This window comes from Taudactylus pleione, unplaced genomic scaffold, assembly GCF_031769625.1.
Source record: "Taudactylus pleione unplaced genomic scaffold, aTauple2 ptg000129l, whole genome shotgun sequence".
In the NCBI taxonomy this organism is placed as follows: Eukaryota; Metazoa; Chordata; class Amphibia; order Anura; family Myobatrachidae; genus Taudactylus; species Taudactylus pleione.
The window spans coordinates 7,887,199-7,909,445 of NW_028284531.1; the positions used below are offsets into that span (position 1 = coordinate 7,887,199).

General features: G+C 42.3%; 1 protein-coding gene across 1 annotated transcript in view; it reads left to right on the top strand.

The window, feature by feature from the left end:
* Positions 1–14,304, top strand: part of LOC148523615 (CDC42 small effector protein 2-B) — a 30,361-nt gene extending 16,057 nt beyond the window's left edge. Inside the window, exons 2-5 of the mRNA XM_088472982.1 lie at positions 308–460; positions 2,802–2,900; positions 4,206–4,282; positions 13,657–14,304. Coding sequence (XP_088329108.1) covers positions 407–460; positions 2,802–2,900; positions 4,206–4,277 — 225 coding nt within the window. The 5' untranslated portion in view covers positions 308–406 and the 3' untranslated portion in view covers positions 4,278–4,282; positions 13,657–14,304. The remainder of the gene's footprint in view (positions 1–307; positions 461–2,801; positions 2,901–4,205; positions 4,283–13,656) is intronic.
* The last annotated feature ends 7,943 nt before the right edge of the window (positions 14,305–22,247 follow it).

Below are 22,247 nucleotides of genomic sequence, written 5' to 3' on the forward strand. Positions count from 1 at the left end.
GAGTACATAACAATATTCTAGCTGTGTAGGTCTTTATTACAATGTATTTTAAGCCTGTTTCAGAGGTGGATGGAAATCTGGTCGGCACTGTGCATGTATGTGCACAACACAAAACCTCAGCCATTTGCGAACGAAACAGCGTTCACCTCTGAATCCGTTTTTTTACACACAGAAAAAGATGCAGTGTTCCTTGTTTTTTGCTTTTATTCTATTTTGCACGTCTGCCTTTTCCATTGAAGGTGGAGATTCGCTGTTTTTGGTTGTTTAAAGGGTTACAAGTATCGTCTTTTCATTTTATTTTCTGTAGTGTCTCTTCCTGGTAAGAGTTTGGCACAATCCGTGGTTAACAGGAAGAAAAAAAATTTTACTTTTTTTGAGTAAGCTACTTCTAGTAACCCTTCGCACAATGACAGAATTTCTGTTCTGCTTCAGTTGCTGCATCGGAGAGCAGCCCCAGCCGGTGAGTTTATCGTTTTTCCTTTTCCTATGTTGTGGTATAAATTGTGTTTACACCAGAATATCTTTTCAGCTGTACGAGATTAGAAATGCACTGTTCTCCCCTGTTGTTTTAATGCACTTCACGCCGCACTGTTTCACACTATGGGGCCTAATTATCATATAACGTATGTCGGATATACCCCCAAAACACCCTATTTTGGTGGGTACTCGCAAATATTAAGTATGCCAATGTACCATGGAGAGGACCGCAGCAGATACAGGTTGAGTCTCCTATATCCGAAATGCTTGGGACCAGGGGTATTTTGGATATCGGACTATTCCGTATTTTGGAATAATTGCATACCATATTGAAATGTCTTGGGTATAGGGCCCAAATCTAAACACAGAATTTCATTTATGATTGATATACACCTTATATACACAGCCTGAAAGTTATTTTATACAATATTTTCAATAATTTTGTGCCTCAAACAAAGTGTGTGTACATACATGAAATTCATTTGTGTCATATACAGCTTATACACACAGCCTATAGGTCATTTTATACTTTAGTTTTAATAATTTTGTGCCTTAAAGTTTGTGTGCATTGAACCTTCAAAAATCAAAGTTTTCACTATCTCAGTCATGCTGAAAATATTCCGTATTTCGGAATATTCCGTATTTTGGAATATTTGGATATGGGAGACTCAACCTGTATCTCTATCTGCTGCAGTCCCTCCATTTCCAACAGAAACGGCAGCCTGGCGTTAGCGGAATGTAGCCTATAGGCTATAACTGGCTGACTTTGTCAGGAGAGAGAACCTTAGGATCCCTCCCTCTGCTGCCCACTCGCACATACACCAACTGTCGTTGGTGCAGAGATGGTGCCAAGAGGGGGAAAAGCGGGTACTAATTGCCTGGGCTTGATGGAGGGTCCTGGCATTTGCCTAGGACCGCCGCCCGCCTCCCCCTTCCGTCCCTCCCTTACCTGTCAGCAGCAACAGCCTGTATCTCCCCAGTCCAGCACACGCTGCTGTGTGCTGGGTTGTGGTGGGTCCAGGGAGGCTGCTGCCGCTAATCAGCAGCAGCAGTCTCTTCTGGCTGTGTGGGGAGGCGGGGGGATCGATCACACTGAACATCCTTAAGTTTGACCACGCCCCCCAAAATTACCCACGCCCGTCACCGCTTTTTACGGCCAAAATAGAGCCCTGGCGTCTCAGTAATAATGCCAGAGTTGCCTACCTTTAACTTTCTCTTCCCGGGAGAAGCCCGGGTAAGAGATGCAGCAGGGGGCCGACGGGGGCGGGGCTTGACGATTCACGTCATTAAGCCCTGCCCCCTCGCGGTAAGATTGCCGCGATTGGGCACAATTTACATAGGGGGCGGGGCCAAATGCTGTGATTCATGCAGAATCACAGCTTAAGCCCCGCCCCCTTCACGGAGACCCGCGATTGCTGCGGGTATTCTCCTAATTCTGCCCACTTCACTAGGAAGTGGGCAGAATGCAGGAGAAATGCCTACCCTTCCGGGGGTGCGGGGGGGTTATCCGAAAAATCGGGAGCCTCCCGCGAAAACCGGGAGGGTAGGCATGTATGAATAATGCATTGGGCAACTAAGGATTCTGTATTGCGGCAATACAGGAATTCTTGTTATCGGGGACTGGCCGCATCTTTTAATAAATATGCCCCATAATTCTGTAGCGAGCAGAGCAGCTATTCAGTACCTAAATACAAGCTATCTTCTTTGGAATTGCAGAAATTGTTGTTTCCTCATAACAGAGAGTTTCTCTTTATTTCCTAGGGCCCAATATATTGGGTGCAGGTGGTTTAGAAATTCCCCACTGTCGTGAAACCCAAACGGACAATTTGTAGTTTTGAGGTGAATCGGAATGACAAATCGTCCACATCGCCTAGTGTGTATACACTATTACACGCTCCCGTGCTGCTTTCATCGCATATTCAGATTTGCCTGTAGTGCAAGCCAATCTGAAGGTCCTGCGGCTGACACCGTGATTCTGGATGCGGCGGGGGAACAATATATCTGGAAGTCACACACAAGATCGTACAGTGTGTACTGACCACCCTATGTATCGTGCCATTGCCTCTGCTGTAGCTGGGTACAGTTGTTCAGTGACACTTAAATAGTATCTCTTAGACTATGATTGGCACATGACATTTTAGTGTGAAGTGGTTTATTTGAGTTGTAAATACATTACTTGTAGTATCTGCAAACCCCCTAAAGTAGCCTCATGTTCTTGAAACTATTAATTTTACATCGAAGATTAAATTTTTGATTTACTTGAGATTTTAGGAAATGTCTAAGTATATGAAGCACAAATTTTATGCCACTTTAATCTTTTCAAGAGGCGGAGACGGATTGACAGAAGTATGATCGGAGAACCGATGAATTTCGTCCATACCGCTCATTTTGGATCTGGGGATACAAATTCAGAGTTTGCAAAGGTAAGCTAAATAATTCTGTAGATGGAGTTTTTGTGCCGTTGTTTGTGCATGTGTTTGTTTGATTTTTATGTATGTTGACTTTGGTTGTAGGAAAAATTAGTGGTTACCACTTTAACTTCTATGTGACTAATGTATTTGGTTACTGCTGCACTGACCACTTGCAGTAGGGAGTGATTGTCTCCCTGGTCCGTAATTTAAGTTGCTTGAATTAACTGTGATGACAGTCTCAACTGTAAAGGTGGGTACACACCAGGCAGATCTCTCTGCTGACCCACCGTCGTGCTAACAGAGCGTCCGATCAGCTAAGCTATGCACACGTAACAATCGTCCGCTCGACGTGGCGGCGCTGACCTCACAACTGGGAGGGCTTTTAAATTTGCCCGCCCAGCTAAGATGTCAATCACCAGCGGTCCCTGCAGTATATGTACGTGTGGTCGGCTGACTGCCCGTACACACAGCAAGATGTGCCAATATATCTGCAGATATATCGGCCATCTGCTGTGCTGCAGAGCAGATGCGATATGTCTGTGAATGACGTAGTTCACAAACATTTCGAGGGTACTCACCCCCAAACCCGCTGTCAGCCAATATATAGTCCAGTGTGTACCCAGCTTAACAGTATGGGAAGCCACACAAGGGTCGTGTCAGAGTTGAGAATTGTCATCAGAAGCTAAACAATATGTTACCACTTCTGATGCTGGAACTGTCTGATTCCATTTTCATATTAGCTCTATGTCTATGCTTGCTCTTAAACTAAGCATTTTTATGTCCTGTTTTGTATGTCTGAAGAACGTTTTACTACACATAAGTGGCCTCTTGCTGCACGGTGATGGTCAAGATATTATTGGAACCACCATTGGAGTTTAATTTCAAGGCAGCCTTATCCAGTGTATTCCCCTACATTGTGACACATATACAGATCTAAAACACAAGCAATAATATCAAGCTCTCTCTGAAATACATTCTCTTCTATCCCTGTATTGTTCTAGGTTATATATAGTCCGACACAACCGGTTTCAGTGTGAGATTTGTGTGTCTATATTCCATATCCTATACATGCCCGCTTGGGGTTTATTAATATGACCATATAAAAGTGAGACCTCTTTCTAGAGTATTATCAAATTCATTTTAGGGTTTTCAGTATTTTATTCCATTCACTGTGGTCTAATAGATGCATGATCGAAACATCTCTCTACACCACATCCTTTATTTTTCTTTTTAATTCACTTTCCTTTTGCAGAATATGGCAATGCTTCACCTAAACGCAGTCCACTTTATTTTGTATTATATGATCTCTTCTTTTAGGGTGGGTCTTTCCAAGATCATATGAAATCAAAAGGTGGCTATTCCTCCAGCGTCTCTGAAGTGGCACTATAGCAACTGTAAGTATATGGTTAACGTCTATATAGCAGGGGTGGGGAACCTTTTTTTTTTCTGCTGAGGGTCATTTTGATATATATATATATATATATAACATTTGCAGGCCACGCCCCCTCAGTGTGACGTCACACGGGTGGTGGTGTCACAATCGTCGGTGATTACAGCAATGCCCGGAGCATTCTCATGCTCTGTGGAGCCGTAAGGGCAGCAGTGTGATCATCTGAAGTGTCCTAAGGATGCTCCAGACGGCACTGCTGCATAGATTCTGGCTGCAGGGTGCCATTCTAGGCTAGCAGAAAAAAGTTCAGAAGGCCAGACCAAATGATTCCGAGGGCCTTATACAGCCCCCGAGCCTGAGGTTCCCCATCCCTGCTATATAGCCATGTTTTATCGATTTTGTTTTAATCCTCTCAAACCACCAGTCTAACCTCTTAACTGATGATTTTATTCCCCAAAACAGAATTCTTATTATTTTTTTTTAATATAATTTAATAAAGTATTTTAAAACTATAAAACTGTATAATGGGTGTGTTACACCCTCTCGTTTCCCTAGGCCCCAATTGTAAACTTACCTCCTACCCCTCATTGGCAGTAGACCCCCCCCCCCTCTCCTCCACTGGTTATAAGTCCTATTACAAGTACCCCTTAGTAGTAAAAGACACTGTTTTATTGCCCAACCGACCCCATGTAAAATGCCCACGTCTGATCAGGATTGGAGGGCTGTTGGTCAGGCCTGAAAAATGGCCCCAGTGTGGAAGGAAAAGCAAATCCCTTCCTTAAAACCAGTATTGTTTTAAATTCATGGGATCAGTCTTCCCTAACCTCATATCGTAACTACCAAGTATAGCTAGAGATGCCACCTTTTGTAAGAAAGGCTTCTAATCCATGTTCAAGTTGTTAGTGAATTTGCCATCCCTACCCCATGTGGTATAGAATAGCACAGCTTAATCACCCTTAAGGTGCCTATCCATTAGGCAACCTGAAAGTCTGAACGTCTAGCGTTCAGACCTTCAGGTCGCCGTGGTGCGGGCACCGCACTGAACGTTGTTCACTGAACATCATTCACTGAAGGAGCCCGACCTCCTATCCCTGAAAATGCCGAACCTGACGAGCGTCGTCGGGTTGACGGGCATGTTCAGTAGACAGTCGGGGACGGCAAGGACCCAGCGTGCACGCGCTTCGCTGCTCCTTGCCCTCTATCCATTACCCGACTTTGTGAACAATGCGACCTAAACTTCCTTGTTTTGGTTGGATTGGTCACAAAGTTGGGTAATGGATAGGCCCCTTTACAGTGAAGATATTTATTATAGATGACCATGCTAATGTTTAGCAAATTACTTTCTACACCATACAGTATGTCAGAATCCCGTTAAATTTGCCCACAGCTGAAGTTTAGTTTACAAGTCTAATTTTCTTCTTACAAATTTGTTCTCCCTTTTTAAAAAAAAAAAAAAAAAAAAAAAAGATAAAGCAGAAAGTCTCTCAATTGTAGAACTTCCTTTAGAACACGTGGTTGTTGCCATCTGCGCTTTTTCTTAATTGTGTTTGGGCGTCAAAGCACTTCCTCCTTTTAGTCTAGTAACCTTTAATAAGAAGTGTATTACTGTGCTTTCTTCTCTCTGACTCATGTGTATGCGGAGGAGGGGGAAAAAAAAAAATAACACTTAAATGTCTATCTTCATATCTTCTACACTTTTTTTTTCCTAGTTCGTCACTTTAACGTCTTTGTATTTTGTCTGTCTTGGAGGTCATGTATTTTACGCATTAGACTTTCTGTTTTTATAAAACCTGCTTTTTCAACTTCAAACTTTTGATATATATATATATATCTATCTATCTATATATATATATATATATATCTATATATATCTATCTATATATATATATATATATATATATATATATATATATATATATATATATATATATATATATATATATATATTATAGAGAGAGTCAGTCGGCGGCACTTGAGGTCTGGAAATCAGGGTTTAATGAACACCCAATACACCAACGTTTTGGGGTCGCACGCCCCTTTGTCAAGGTAACCAGCACATAAATAAGAAAGAAGAAAAGCGCTTACCTTATACCCGGAGAAGCCCGCCAAGAGTGTGAAGTCAGGACGCCGCCCGGGACCCCACGTGACGCTGCCGAAGTCCCGCACTGAAGACGTCATCGCGACTAGCCACATGGGTAACCATGGAAACCCGGATGCTAGCGCTATGACGCGGCTCGCCATCCTGTGAGAGACATTAAAAATAGTAAAGTGGAGAGATATGATCAGAGTTGATACAAAAATACTAATGGATATACTGAAGTATCTAGTTAGAAAAACAAACACCATACACAAAAATATACAAATCCTTCAAGCTGCAGACATATCATGGGACGTAATAGTATACGGTAATGAACCCGACGTTAGAGGTAATCATGAAAACTATGAATAAAGTCCATAAGGGACAACATAGATGAAGTGGACATTAAATAGCACTGATCGAAAAAGCCGAAAAAAATATACTCAATTGAACACGTTCCAATTAATCCTCTCATTAAGTCCAGTCGGACTGATGGTTTGTAATTTAAATATCCATCTGGCTTCCATTTGTAGGAGGCGAAGCGCCCGATTGCCCCCCCTGATGGTTTTTGGTACGTGATCAATTGCCATGTGGCGAAGGTGGCCAAGGGCAAGGTTTTTCTCGAAAAAATGTATAGCCACCGGCTGATCGGATAACTAGCCAGAGATGGCTGCCTTGATGGCAGAACGGTGAAGAGCCATTCGCTCTCGCATCGTCCTAGTGGTTTTACCAATGTAATAAAGGCCACAAGGGCACAGTATTACATAGACCATAAAGGAGGATGTGCACGTCAACACATGTTTAATCCGATACGATCGATCCAAATGAGGGTGAGCAAAGTTACTACCCGTGATCATGTATTGGCACGTAGTACATTTAAGGCATTTATAACAGCCAGGCTTTTTAACTAAAAACCCCCTTTCAGGTAATTGTCTGGCTGAACTGAAATTGGTGATATCATTATGCACAACCATGTCTTTAATATTACGGCCCCTGGTGAAACAGGCTAGAGGTCTCTTGCTCTTGAGGGATGGAAGGTCTCTATCTGTTGTAATAATGGGCCACAGAGCCCGAGTGGCACGATGGATGACTGCGCTAGACTTATTGTACTGACTTTTCCACGGGATAATTGCTTCGGTGTTTCTCTCTTTGGGAACGAATAAAGAACTTCTCGAAGAGTTCAAAACCTCTTGTTTCTGTTTAAATAGTAAAGCCGGATCATATCCCCTACATAGAAACTTATTGACAATTAGATCCAGACTTGCTTCAACCTCAGTTGGTTCACTGGTGATCCTGGCCACCCTCATCATCTGCGATTTTGGAAGCCCCTTCTTGAGGGCAGGAGGATGGTGGCTAGTCGCATGTAACAAGGTGTTTTTATTGGTGGGTTTGGAGTATACGTTGGTACTGATGTGACCCTTGGCTATAGTCCCTTGAACATCCAGGAAATTCAGGGAACGAGAACTGTGTTGAAAGGTGATCCTAATCGGTGAATTTCTTGAGTTGATGTTCAGCATCAAAGACAATAGTTCCTCTTCTCCTCCTGACCACAGCATGAAGAGGTCATCTATATACCTAGCAAATAACAGTATGTTCCTAGATACTGCACTGTCACCATAGAACATCAGTTGTTGTTCCCTGAACATGAAAATGTTCGCATAGGAAGGTGCAACGTTACTTCCCATGGCGCAGCCTGTGCGCTGTAGAAAGTAGCGCCCGTCAAAAAGGAAATAGTTCCTGGTAAGAGTCAGTTCAAGTAATTTCAGGAACAAATCATGATTGATGTTGGGAACTTCCTCTACACGCAAGAACATTTTCATGGCCTCTAATCCGTCCTGGTGCGGGATGGAAGTGTAGAGGCTACATATATGCATAACGCAAATGAGTGTGCCCTCTGGTACTGAGCCCACTCCGTCCAATAGTTGAAGAAAACTCGACGTGTCCTTGATGTACGTGGATTGTGTCAATAGAAACGGCTGGATGATACTATCTAAAAATTGAGAAATCGGCTGATACAATGAATCTCTGGCCGATGTAATCGGGCGTCTAGGGGGTTTTTCTATCCGTTTGTGAATTTTCGGCACTGTGAACAGAGTAGGAGTGACAGGGTGTTCGGTGATCAAGGACTTGACCAATTTCTCAGATAGTAAACCTGCGTTGTTAGCACCCCAAAGTACCTCATCCAGTTCTTTCTTAAAGCTTAAGGTAGGATCATTGTCAAGAGGTTGGTAAGTGTCCACGACAGCCAACTGTTGATTAATTTCCTCCCTGTAATCAGACAGGTCCTGGACAACGATCCCGCCCCCCTTGTCGGCGGGGCGGATGATAATATCCCGATAATTACCAAGATCTCTCAGGGCATCTCGTTCAGCTCTAGAAAGGTTGTAGTGTTTAACATTGGAAGCTGCAGTATATCTGACAACAGCGTCATCTAACAGACGAGTGAATGTCCTAATAGAGGCATTTGAGGATTGAGGATCAAATGTGGATCTGGACCTGTCCCTTATAAAGTTGGCATGTGCATCATTAGTATTACTGATTGATTTTGTGCCGAAATGCTCCTGAAGGCGTAATTTTCTTGAAAAGCGATGTAATGCAATTTTCCAAGAGAGTTCGTCGTAATGGCTAGTAGGGATAAAAGACAGACCTTTGTTCAATACCTGTGTTTCTAAATCCGTTAGTTGGCGAGACGAAAGATTGAAGACTAGATTTTCTTTTTGGTGGTAAGACCGGCTGAGCCTCTTGTGCTGACCCCCCCCTACGGGTGGGCGCCCCTTGTTTTTTGAAGGCCTCAGAATGACTAGTTGTTCCTTCATGTGGGTCTTCCGAGTCAACCAGATATACTTCGCTGTCACTGTTTGATGAAGCGGTATTAGGGTTAAATCTCTCCTTACGCTGACGCCAATTAGCCCTTGGTCTAAACGATCTCCGTGGTTGTACTCTCGTGTCCCCTCCCATGAGCCAACGGTAGACGCGATTATCATCGTAGTCTCCCTTTACTATCTGATATTTATTCCTCTTAAATTTCATCAAGTCTCTTCGGTAGTTCTCACATTGTGTCTGTAACTTCGATAACCAGTCCTGGGACGAATCTTGTTGTAATGTTGTTTTAAACTCAGATTCGTAATTCAGAATTTTGGCCCTGGTGGACCCCAATTCACGACCTACCTCCTCAATATCAAGGAGGATTAAGTCCAGGCTGCACTTATTTAAAATCCCGATCCACTTTTTACAGAAGTCGGGATTGTACCTGCCGATCGTGGGTGTGTTTCGAACCCTAAAACCACGAGGGATAATTTTCTCTCTGTGGTAATCTGACAGTGTGATGCCATGAAGCAAAACGTCTATTTACATTTTCTTTAGTTTTAGCAAATGGAAATATACATCTTCAATGCCTTGTTGTTTATCAGTAAGGTGTTCTTTAAAACGGAGACGTTCCGCATCATCATCCGTAAAACTATATAATTCCCCTTTCTGGATGGAAATGCCTCTACAACCTGGGGTGTCCTCCATAGACGATGCAGTGTCACTTGTCATATTTCTCCCGTGTACAATAAAAACAAGTGGAAAATAATGCTTACTGCCTTTAAGGTAAAGCTGCAATGAAGCTGAGGGGTGCCTTGTCTCAGGTGGGTCCGGAGGTAATTCCGATCCCAATAGGAATATGGGTGATGGGGGACCGGCACTCTGCTGTACTAATGATGTATGTGCCCCCGTGCCATCCATAACTAATAGCATAAATAGAAGGAGAGTCGGCGGCACTTGAGGTCTGGAAATTGGGGTTTAATGAACACCCAATACACCAACGTTTCGGGGTCGCACGCCCCTTTGTCAAGGTAACCAGCACATAAATAAGAAAGAAGACTTCACACTCTTGGCGGGCTTCTCCGGGTATAAGGTAAGCGCTTTTCTTCTTTCTTATTTATGTGCTGGTTACCTTGACAAAGGGGCGTGCGACCCCGAAACGTTGGTGTATTGGGTGTTCATTAAACCCTGATTTCCAGACCTCAAGTGCCGCCGACTCTCCTTCTATTTATGCTATTAGTTACGGATGGCACGGGGGCACATACATCATTAGTACAGCAGAGTGCCGGTCCTCCATACCCCACACTTGTTCCAACTAGGTTTTGCAGATCATTCCATTTGTTTACAGTATGGTTTGTGAATTGCAGACTTAGCGGGTGATTCATCTTCGGACTGAATTGCAAAGCTGTACACAGGCAGCCATGCAGTTCCGTCCTTGCTAATATGCAAATGCAGCAGCTGCATTTACGATCCCAGCCACGACCATCAGTAAGCTGAGGCTTACGCAGGCTGGCCGGCTTGCAAGGGTAGGAAACTGCGGCCGTAGACTTGGTCCCCTGGCCTTGCCACACTTGGAAAACAGGGCCGACACTCCAATCAGGCTGAAGCTTAGAAGGGTCTGCATGTGATCATGCAGGACCCATTCTGCACATTCGTAGAACAGGTCCTGCACACGAGCAGATTCCCGTTAATCGGAAATCTGCGTTCAGCATTGCAAATGTGTGCAATGCTGTATCAGGCCCTTAGATGGCCAAATGTAATGGGTTCTGATTTTGGTGCCTGACTTCAACGCTTCTGGTGCAGGATTTAAATTCAGGCTGGTTTTGCCTTTGAAAAAATTGCTGGTTTAAATCCTGTTGGAAAACCGTGGCACTCTTGGCAAATCTAAACCGTTTATATTTCTTCAGAATTTTTTTTTTTTAAGTATGACCTGACCTTTTGCTTGTTGAATGTTTTTATTCTTAAATTACCCCTGTATCTTATTAAATGAAATTACTTTCCCAATAGGAGACCAACATCAAGTTCAGCTGTAAGAATATGTTCAGAGCATGCATTTAGGTCGACCTAGTTAAAATGTTGACATACAGGTATTCAGAATGTCGAAACCAAAATGTCGCCATAGTGTGTATATTTTTTTAAGTTGATGGTTAGCTTAAAATAACCAAAATGTATGTCGATATTTTATCGGTCGACCTAAATACCTCTACAAATTGATTGTCGACCTAATGACCATGTTGACATTCAGAACCTGTCAACTTACTGAATGTTGACAAGTCCTACCACACTCTACTTTTGCCGGCGTGCTAGTAGCTATGGGCATTCACATTGCTAGCTGTCTACCCATAGGCAAATGCAGGTAAGGGGGGGTAGATCATGTCAAGGTCTCAAATCATGACCATAATAGCAGAAATATACATGTGTAGCTATAGTAGGTGCAGAAGGTGCGGCTGCTACCAAGCCCGACCCGCCTTTGGTCTTCCCCCTGCATCCAGTTACGATGCCAGCAAGTGGTTGCTCACCTCTTGAGCCCCATGGGTGGATTTTCATTTCTTAGCAGTGTTCTGCTGCAGGGCAGCTCAGCTGCTGTCTCATCTGCCTCCTTGCATTGATGCTGGGAGGAGACGTGGCTGTGCTGAGCCTGCTGGCACTTCCCTGAACCATGGTCACGCCTCCTAGCAGCATCAGTGAGGAAAGACTGAGCCGGCCGGCACAGTAGATGTGCTGCCCTGCAGCGGTACATTGCTAAGAAATGAAAAGCCACCCACAGGGCTCAGGAGGTGAGTAATGGGGGCTGCAGGGAGGACCGTAGAAATGTTGCTATGGGGTCCCCATAGGCTTCACTATGCCTCTGGTAGTATATAATTAGATTTTACTAGAGCTGTGGCCACAACATGCGGTGTGGAGCTGCTGCACATATCCAGTGACTGCAGCTTTTCCTACCAAGGCCCGTATTCAATTTGGAGTGAAAAGCCGTTTTCGCGTGTTATTGGCAAAACTTTTTCGCGGGTGACGTCATTTTTTTGCCTGTTTTAGTTTTACCCCGTATTCAATTTGAAGGACTTTCCGCCTAGGTGGAAAGTCAATGCAGTGTACCAGGCGAAAAACGATTTTTACAACAACTACACTTTAGCAAATTTGCTGGGAATACTTATTTTCAGAAAACAATACTCCTGAATACTATTCTGCACCACGTATTGAAAAAACGCTATTTAGCAGCTATTGAGCCCGTTTAAAAACCCCAAATACCCCCCGATTTGGCTTGCTGAAGCTATCATAGTGAACCCCGATGTCAGAGCATCTTTTGGGAAGTGTCAGACTGATTTCCCCAAATCTGACAGCACTTTCCACCTGTTTCGCCGGGTGCCGTTTTCGCATACTTTCATATTGAATACGGGGTAAAGCGTGCACGTGCGCGATACATTTCCGCCTGCCAAACAGGCGAATTAGGAGGAAAGTCCGGGCCGCGAAGAAGTATCTTGGCTCATATTGAATACGGCTCCTAGTCTGCTGTGTGTGGATCTGAGCGCTCAATCAGGGAGATCAGAGCTACTGCTAGCAAGATGTATGTGTGTGAGAGATAAATGTTTGATACAGTTAATATTTTTAGACACTCTAACTTTACAGCCTATTCTATAGACATCTATAGTGTTAATACTGTATTACATACAATATCCAGTGTATAAGGAGACCAATATGTACATACTGTATGTATGTCCAGATTCAGTGCTACGTTCTTCTGCTGCTCCCCAAGACTCACAGAACTGCTCCAATGATCTGCAGAGCAGGTGAGTGGGATTGTGGAACGGTGCCCACATCCAGAAAACACTCAGGTAGTCTGGCCCTACTGCTGCATCTAATGGCTTACTGTGACTTAGTACATACACTGCACTTTGTATGAGGCAGACTTTAGATCTTGTGATGTGCTAATAATGCCCCATTAATGGAATGGCAACATTTGTTCTGAAATCCAGCATTTTGAAGCCCTCCTACTAGAAAATTCTGCATTTGCCCTTGTTACCAGGAACTCTGTGTATTCATGTTTTTCTCAAGTGATCAATTGCAATTACTTACTAAAGTGGAGCCGATTCAAAGTAATATACCACACCTTGTACTGTGACTGCTCCTAAAGAGGTTTGATGATCATTTAGCTTGTCCACCTTTGCCCGTCAAACACACAGATCACTTCTGGCTTCAGTGCGGCCTCTGACTAAGAGGATGACTGTACGCACGGCCAGTGTGCCTTGTTATTTGGAAATTGTGCAATCTTGGCTTAAAGAACAGCTTTATATAAGATCGTTATCAAAATGCTTAACTCCTTCAGCATTCACAAGACTTTGCAGCTGTCTTGTTATTAGAATGTATACTAAAATTGATGCATAGCACTGTCATGCCAGAATATTGCACAGTATTCTTTTTTTTCCCCCTCTGAGCATGTGACAAAATGTTAGCCCCCCCCACTCCCCAATCCATTAATAATGATTTCTGATTTATTTCAGGGTTGCGTGTCAAGTGAAGTGTTTTCCACATTGCACAAACCTTTTTCCACTGAAGAATTTTTATGATCTGAAATTATGAAGAACATACTTTGGTGTGACATGAGAACTGTGTGAACTCACCACATGTGTTGGGGAGATGTACTACTGAAAATGAGTTTACCCAGTTCAGTTTTTTTTTGGCTTTTTAACGGTTATGGTACAACTGTTCCACGCATGGCACTAATGCTATTTTACTTCTGCATTGTCAAGATTCTTTAAAGTGCACTGTTCTTTCCAGAGGGCGGGTACAACCGTGATTGTCCGTAGACATTGGGCAGTTTAGTGAACGACTAAACGATCTCTCATACACCTTGTACACAATATCTTCTGATTGACCCTGCAGCACCACCAACCAAAAGATATTGTGTACGACGCGTGGGAGAGCGCAATTGTGCATACACACTGCACAATTTATCGTTCCAATTTCCTTGGAAATGACAAATTGTGCAGATAGTCGTAGTATGTACCCAGCCTAAGGCTATATTTTATATTGACCACACTGTTTTTGCTTTGAAAGATTGATGCCACAATGTAACTTATTTATGTGATGTCTGAAATGCCAAATTTTTATTTTCACAATTTGATTAAAACTATAGATTTGGAATAAGAGTGTTGGGCATGGTTTTTCTTCCCCCTTCTTGGTTATACAGCATGACTACCTTTGTCCACACATGGCTGGGGGCCATTATACGTTTACAAGAATAGTCAGTATCCAGAGGAAAAACTTTGTGTGGTTGAGATTCTACAAAATGCTGGTCATGTCTGTAGTCTCTGGTACACCTCAGGTGTGTGTGTGTTCATCTGGCATTAATAAATAGGGGTCTGCTATGACTAAGAATGTAATGTATATATTATGACAAATAAAGATGATCTTACTCTTTTCACTGAGGCAAATAACGAGATTTTGCATAAAACTCAGAAGCCAATTTATGTCTCTCCAGCCGATTCTGAGATGGCCAGATTTGTTTTTGCATGAAATGAGCATTTTGGTGCAGGAACTGGGCTGCATCAATGCGATAACACAGAACTGTTTTGCCTCCTGGGAGTGACATGGCCGTATAACGAGTTCCATGCTGTTCTGAGTGGTGGGCGCGGAGAAGGAAAACCTTTTCCGAGGCCTCTTACACCTAGGCTGGGGCAGGTGCAAGTGCTGATACTAATGTTAAAGGCTGCTGCTATAGACAGAAAAACTGGGCGGAGCTAATTCCTGCTTGCAGAGGCCCTGTGGGAACTGGCATTAACAGAAGGTAGCAAATTAGGCTCCTGCAACGTCATGTGCACACAGCCACATTGGGGCTGACTCCGAATCAGCCTCATAAAGTCACATTGCACTGCAATAAATGTGTAATAGAACCTATATATCACTATTTTTGTCTCTTAATATTATAATGTACCCACACATGTACATGCAACATAAATGACTAAAACTGCAGAAATATGACCCTTTTGGTCTATAATGTTGCCTTTCTCTGCCCATGTCACCATTCATGCAAATCTGAGAGATTAATGTGCTATGTGCCTGCACCTATTTTTATTTTTTGTTTCCTCCTTTTATTTTACAATGGAATGGAGGGAAACAATAAAGTGTCTTGTGTTAAGTAGCAATGATTTCCAAAAATATATTTGGCCAATGTGGTAGTTATTTTAGTGTTAAATTCGTCAATAAACGTTTTAATATATTCCTTCCTATAAACCTCTAAGATTCACCTGCCTAGAACCTCTAAGACAAAACCCTGCCTAAAACCTCTAAACAGAACGCTAATTGCGTACGCAGTTTAGCCGCAAATAAAGACAGGAGTGGAATCTGTGTTTCCAATGCACAAGTATTATTTAGGTAAAAGTACAGTCAGTTACACGCAATCTATACATACACAAGTTAGGCGTAAAAGGAAATAATACAGACCCAAGTACGGTTATACATACGCTGCGCCTCTGGACCCAGAGATAGACTTCTGACTAGATATCCTCAATTCACCCAAAATTCAGCATGAACTGGCAAACCAGTGTTCGGACACATGTATTTATTCCCCCCCCAGACTGAAACAGGACAAAGGGGGAACTTCCTGCTGATCTCATTGGTTCCCAGAGGAGAAGCATATGTAACGACACATTTAACAGGTTGTTTCAAATAGACTTTCCCTGCCTCTAACAGCCGGAGTCTTTCTGGTAACGCCTCCTGTAACATTCCATAAACTAAACATTTTGTTGCTTGTAAGTTCTGCGATCCGTAACTTGAGTTTGCATGATGCGATCTCTCCACCGATAACATCGGGATTCTGTAAAAAGCGTACGCATCAGAACGAAACCAAACACACCTTGCTTATCATGTATAATACCTTAGATATCAAAAACCTCTATTTCTTAGCATTTAAACTAACTTAACCAACTTGAATCATACAATTTGATGCTAATGGAACCTTGTGTGCGAATATGTAGTGTGTGAGTATTCGGGGTTTGATATAAGGACGCTAGTTATTAATGGGTGAGATTTAAGTGCATAATTTCTCATACACAAAGTGAACATCCAGCAGTGTGGATGGCTGAGGGTTGTAGTTCTACATGCCCTCTGTCAGCAGGCCCCCACCTGTTGTGTGTTCAAAGGAAAACAAAACCTCTTTTGTTCTCAGACTCTTGTGTGAAATGCAAATGTATTACCACCTCAAGCTGTGGAATTTGGGGCCATCCTGTCTAGGATTCAGACTAGTCCAATTGTGTAGATATTATATTACAATTGCCACAACTATACTTTATCTGCATCCAGGGATTCCCAATTTGTATGTAAAAATACCCATTGTCTCTTCTTATTTACTTTTACTCAGAAAGCTTGTTTTTCCAGTTGCCCTTGGTAGGTTAACAAAAACATTGCCATCTGTTCTTAGCTCCTGAGTTATAACTTGAATTGACGCTGACCACAAAAATGGTGTCTTGCGATCTCATTTCCAAAATGGAGTCTTGCGGCCATTCGCAAGATGGCGTCGCCGCGATTAAATTTTAAACTGAACTTGTCTCAGCCAATTATTCAGCTTCGACATTAGTTAGGAGCAAATCCAGGTAATGAGTGTAAAATATATACTGTACATGTTTCAGAACTACTAAACGGTCCGTGCTGACCTTTTCACAAGAGGGACAGAAGTGGCCCCTGAGCCTGGGGTAATACCATAAAAGGCAAAACCATTATTAAATGGCAGAGCACCTTTTAAAATGAAATGTTTGCGGAAACCAGGTCTAAAATATTTTGTTGGTTAAGTCACAATATTGGGTTTTATTTAAAAAAAAATAAAAAAATAAATTTAGTTTTTATGCAAATTTTTTGGGACAAACCTTTTAATGGTTTGTGTTAATTTTACAATATTTGCGGTTTATAGTTTGAGTGTACATTTCTGCTCTGTCTTCCTGTGGCATAGATGACAGATCACAAAGTAAAGCAATCGGGATCAACATCTGCACAAAGACTGGCATAGAACATGGCATAAGTCCTCCAACGTATTCTATTTGGATGAGGGTGAAGTACCTCCAGGCAAAAGTGTTATTTTCCATCTTGTGACAGTATTGCATCCTTGACACGATTTTCCTCATAGAGGGAAATTCTCTTGCTGTCGGAGCCTGTACAATTAATGGTTCTGACTAGAGAGGTAAATGACCTACTTACAAGGGCGTAACTATAACCGGAGTGGTTCATGAGACAGGGCGTCTGGCAGCACAGGGGGCTCCTTTTTCAGAAGAAAAAAACTGAATTCATGTCAAACTTAATTTGGCTTCACATAGAAAAAGGCCGTTCTGATTTGAAAAATTAGAATAAATGGTCTGTATATACAATTCAGACTAATGTACCAGATTGCCACTAATAAGTACTCTGTCCTATTGAATACTAACTGGGGATGGAGCAGACATTGTGGGATATATGATTTTATGATGATAAGGGCGCCCAATAACATTGTTGCAATGGAGTCCAGATATTTCTAGTTGCTCCCCTGCCTATCCTACTGTAAGCCTATCTAACATAACTTGCATATAGGTAGGTAAATGTGTAATGGTTCTATGGCAGGACCTTGGGTCATTTGGAAGTCTTCCCACTAGGGTAAAAAGTTGAAGTTTGGCTACCAAAATGTGAGCATCTTATTGCATAACGACAAAATGTAAAGTGTTCTGCATCATCTCCAGAACATAGGGAGAGCTCATGCAACTCATGCAAGATTTTATAAAGGGGAGAGCTGTCTCCTGGTCAGTAACCTGTATACTGATATTCAAAGTGAGTATCACTGCTGGAAAAAGAGCACAACACAACAGGCCTTCCTCCCAATTTTCAGCAAAAGGTTTGACAGAATCAGTCATGCCTGAGTATTTGTGGGGTTAATTTGTTTACCTCCTGGCTTGTTGTATACAGCAGAGATTTATGACTTGGCCTGAACATGTTTCAGTTGGTTAGAAAGGATCGTGCCATCTTTAATAATTTAGTGTTGTAATTCTGTTTCATAATGATACCTTTATTGATCGGAAACATGACTAGGAAGTTTAACCTGTCTAAATTAAATTGGGATTATTACATTCGCTTTAGTTGGGTAGCTACTGTATTAGTTGTCTCCAGTTTCTGTATATGTGATAGTGAGTTATATTAACGCTTCTGTTTTTACTTCTAGAAAGAAATGGTTAATTATATTTAATTGATTCAATTTCCTTGAAAAACTCTTTGGAGACCATCAATATGGGTAAATTCCTTTCTAGGTTTGGTAGACGGACTTAAGTTTCGTACACACGGAGTGATCAGACAACGATCAGATATTGTTGTCCGTTCGTCCTGCATGTGCTGGATGCTCGATATCGAACATCCAGCACATGCACCAACCCCCAAACAACTTTAACAACCCGCGATCGTCAATCGCGGGGCCCTATAGTAACCAGGCTAACCTAGTCAATATCAACCAGGTTGGCCTGCATGCACGGGTGATGGTCAATATCGAACAACCGTGCCTGCGCACCGACCATCGTTTGGGAGTAGGAAGGGCCCAAAAAACAGGACGATATGAATGACAACAATATAATCTTTTATTTTTGTCCTGTAATATCTGACCATGTCTACGCACCATTAGATAAAACATCCCCAGATTGTGTATACAAGTCCTCCTCCCTCCCATGTTGTGTATTTTTAATTTTTTTTGTCCCAGACACACTTTGAGATCCCAGGATTTCAGGATTATGGGGATTTGATCCGGACATTAATCCTGGGGAAGTGATTAGAGAAAAAAATTGGTAACAAAAAACAATACTTCTTTGAAGACCATATATATTTTTTTCATATTCACAACAAAAGAGTAAGCTTAAAGTATTTTTTTTAACCTAGCAATAAAAATATCAAACCATGACTATTTCACTACTACATTTGCACACAAAAGAAATTAGTGTACTCGTAGCAAATGTGCAATGGTGGCACACTGGCACTGATACAGTACTGCTTGCTATTGCAGTAGCCTCTACGACACTGTAAAATGTGTTAGGCACTGTTGGCCAATCCCGTTTCCAGAGAGAGAGTGGTGAAATGAGGCAAGTAGCCATGAAAATGCCCTATTCCACTGTATTATGGTTGCCCATATTTCCCACGGAAGTGGAACAGAGGCTTATATGGTACTTGCCCCTTTGTCACCTGTTACTACGTAGTTCACAGTCTGTGTTCTCGTAAGAGTGAATGACTCTCTACGGCACTGATGAGACAGTCACTGACCAATGGAATTCTGTAATACCTGGGACTTCATTTTTATAACTCTGGGTATTTTGGGTGCCAAATATTGATCAGGATTCTGGTGGGAATGCATCATCTTTGGTTAACTTCCCAAGTGGACTCTGCAAATTATATAATCCTCCAAACAACACAGATGGGAAATCTTGGTTGCTATAGAGTATTTCAGGAAAAGGAGTTAATGGTAACTGTTTGCTGTTCTCCTGTTCAGTCCTCATCCCAACAATTACAGTGGATGTCCGCAAGCATATTGTAAGAAGACCCACATATATGTGAGGACTACTTGTCTCCTGGAGTAGGATGGATGATCTGTCCATATGATAGTGACTAGATAAAAAATCCATATGGTAATGACTGGATAGATGTCCAGTCTGCTGCCTTGCTGTCTCCATAGCATGAAGCCCAATATGTCATTGCTAGTGTTGAGTAGGCTTTCAGTATCTCTTGCAGCTTATGCACATTCCTCTTGTACACTTGAATGATTACTGCTCTAATCCATCTGGTAATGGCTTCCTTGGAAGGGGCATGCTCTTTCTGGGGTCCTGTTGGAACCACAAATAGCTTTTCAGTGTTCTTAAAACCTTCAGCCCTGGAGTTAGAGATGGATATATAATTTGCTATTAAAAAAGGAAACTGCATTTGCTAGATTTATCTGCCAGTTGAAACCTCCTGAGATTGGCTTTCAGACATGTTATCATTGTAGACACTATAAAGGGTTCTTTGCACCATAGTGCTTGTAGCTCCTTGACCCTTCTTGTAGGAGAATCTGTCACCAGAAACACTACCTTCAATGTCATCCATTTCTGGAAACTCACTGGTTCAAACAGGTCACCCATCAGGACATTAAGCACAATCCTCTTTACTGCTTGGAAAAAAATAACTAAAGTATGGAGCCCATTTGGAATCCAATCATTTAGGAGATGTTGCTGTGGTATTTAAAGTGGGGATTTGCAGTTTTCAATCCTGCTGCAAAATCCCCGGAAATTCTGTACGTTTCGAAAAAGGGAACCTATTGCATTTCAACCGTAGGCTAACTGAAATGTCCATGGGACTGTCAATGCATTCACTCCTCCTATCTTTGGAGCTTTCTTTAACACATATATAGATAGATATAGATAGAGAGAGATATATAGATATATATATATATATATATATATATATATATATATATATATATATATATATATAATCTATATCTATCCTCAGTATATTCCATTGTGCTTTACAAAACAGTAATAAAACAAGACTGGGTAATAACAGACATATAAAGGTGCCAATCCAATTAGGTGCAAATTGCGAGTACCGAGTTTGTTTCTTGAAACTCACAGACTTCGCATCGAAGCAGGGCCGGATTTCCCGCTAGGCATCCTAGGCGCTCGCCTAGGGCCCAGTGGGACCTATGGACAGGCCCTTTTGCCCGAAGAAATTACCGATCACACAGTGCTCCCAAAGGAGCACTGTGCGAGTACCGCGTGATGTCACGCGGTCCCACCTCCAATCCTAGAGAGCCCTGCACGGAGCTCTCTGAGGGATTGTGTTCGCGCCCACCTGGGGAAAGGAGAATGTGCTCCATCCCCAGGTCATCTTGTCCGCAGCCTGCCGCCCTGTGGCTCCCATCCATCATCCGCCCTAGCAGCCACTCTGCTAGCCAGCCTTCCAGGCCCACAGCGGCAGCAGTGCAGCAACCAGCAAGGCCAGGTAGGGACCTGCTGCAATTCATTCTTTCTCTCTCTTATATATATATATATATATATATATATATAAAATGTGTAAGAAAATATATATTCATATATATATATATATATAAGAAAATATATATTCATATTCTCATCTGGTGACATTGTAAAAGCTGTGCCTATATCCTGTAGGTGTCACTAGGTCAAGACTTGACCTAGTGACACCTACAGGATATAGGCACAGTTTTTACAATGTCACTATATATATCTTGGGTGCCCTCATCGGGGTATGCACCCCCAACATAGAAGGGCGCCGCGCACTGCCCTATTTCTGAAGGGCAGGGATTTGAAGATCTACTTGGAAGCCTTTCCAACGGGTTTCGTCCCTCCTGAAGGGACAAAACGCGTTGAGGCCAGCAGACCCAGGCTCTCTGTATCCTTGGTTATGTAAATAGGACTGGGTACCCTTATATAAGATAAGCCATACCCTGTAAACCTAATAAAATCCCCTGTTTGGAATATACTGAGGAGAGATTGCATATGTATTCAGCTCTCATACACTGAACATCCAAGCACCTAAGAGGGATTCCTAGAGGGTATTAGGCGGTCCCTGGAGGAGAAAATACTATGGGCTATTTATTCAGCATTATCTGGTACGCAGCCTCTACTTATAATTATTATATCATTTGCAAAAATATACTACACTATATATACTCTCTCTCCCATGAGCTTATACAAGCTCCCCCTAAGGTGATCAAGTTGATGACATCCAATCTAAACTTATCCAGTGTGGACTACTCATCCCTGGATCACAGATGAGCTTAAAAGTGTTTATTTTTGGTACGCACACATACTTACGAGCACTCGGTACTATTCTTTTAAATACTACACTATTAGGCGCATGTCTTCTTAAACCTCATATATACACTCAAAACAGCGGCGACACTCCGGGGGTCTTAAATAATAGAATAAATAACCAGGCAGACACATCAGTGTCAATTTCAACGTTTCATGATAGACATCATTTCGTCTGCCTGGTTATTTATTCTATTAAGCTGAATATAAGCAGGAAAAACAATAAAATTATGTAAGGCGCATGAATCAGGAACTCGCATATAGTGCTATGGATTGTTTGAGGGAGGGGG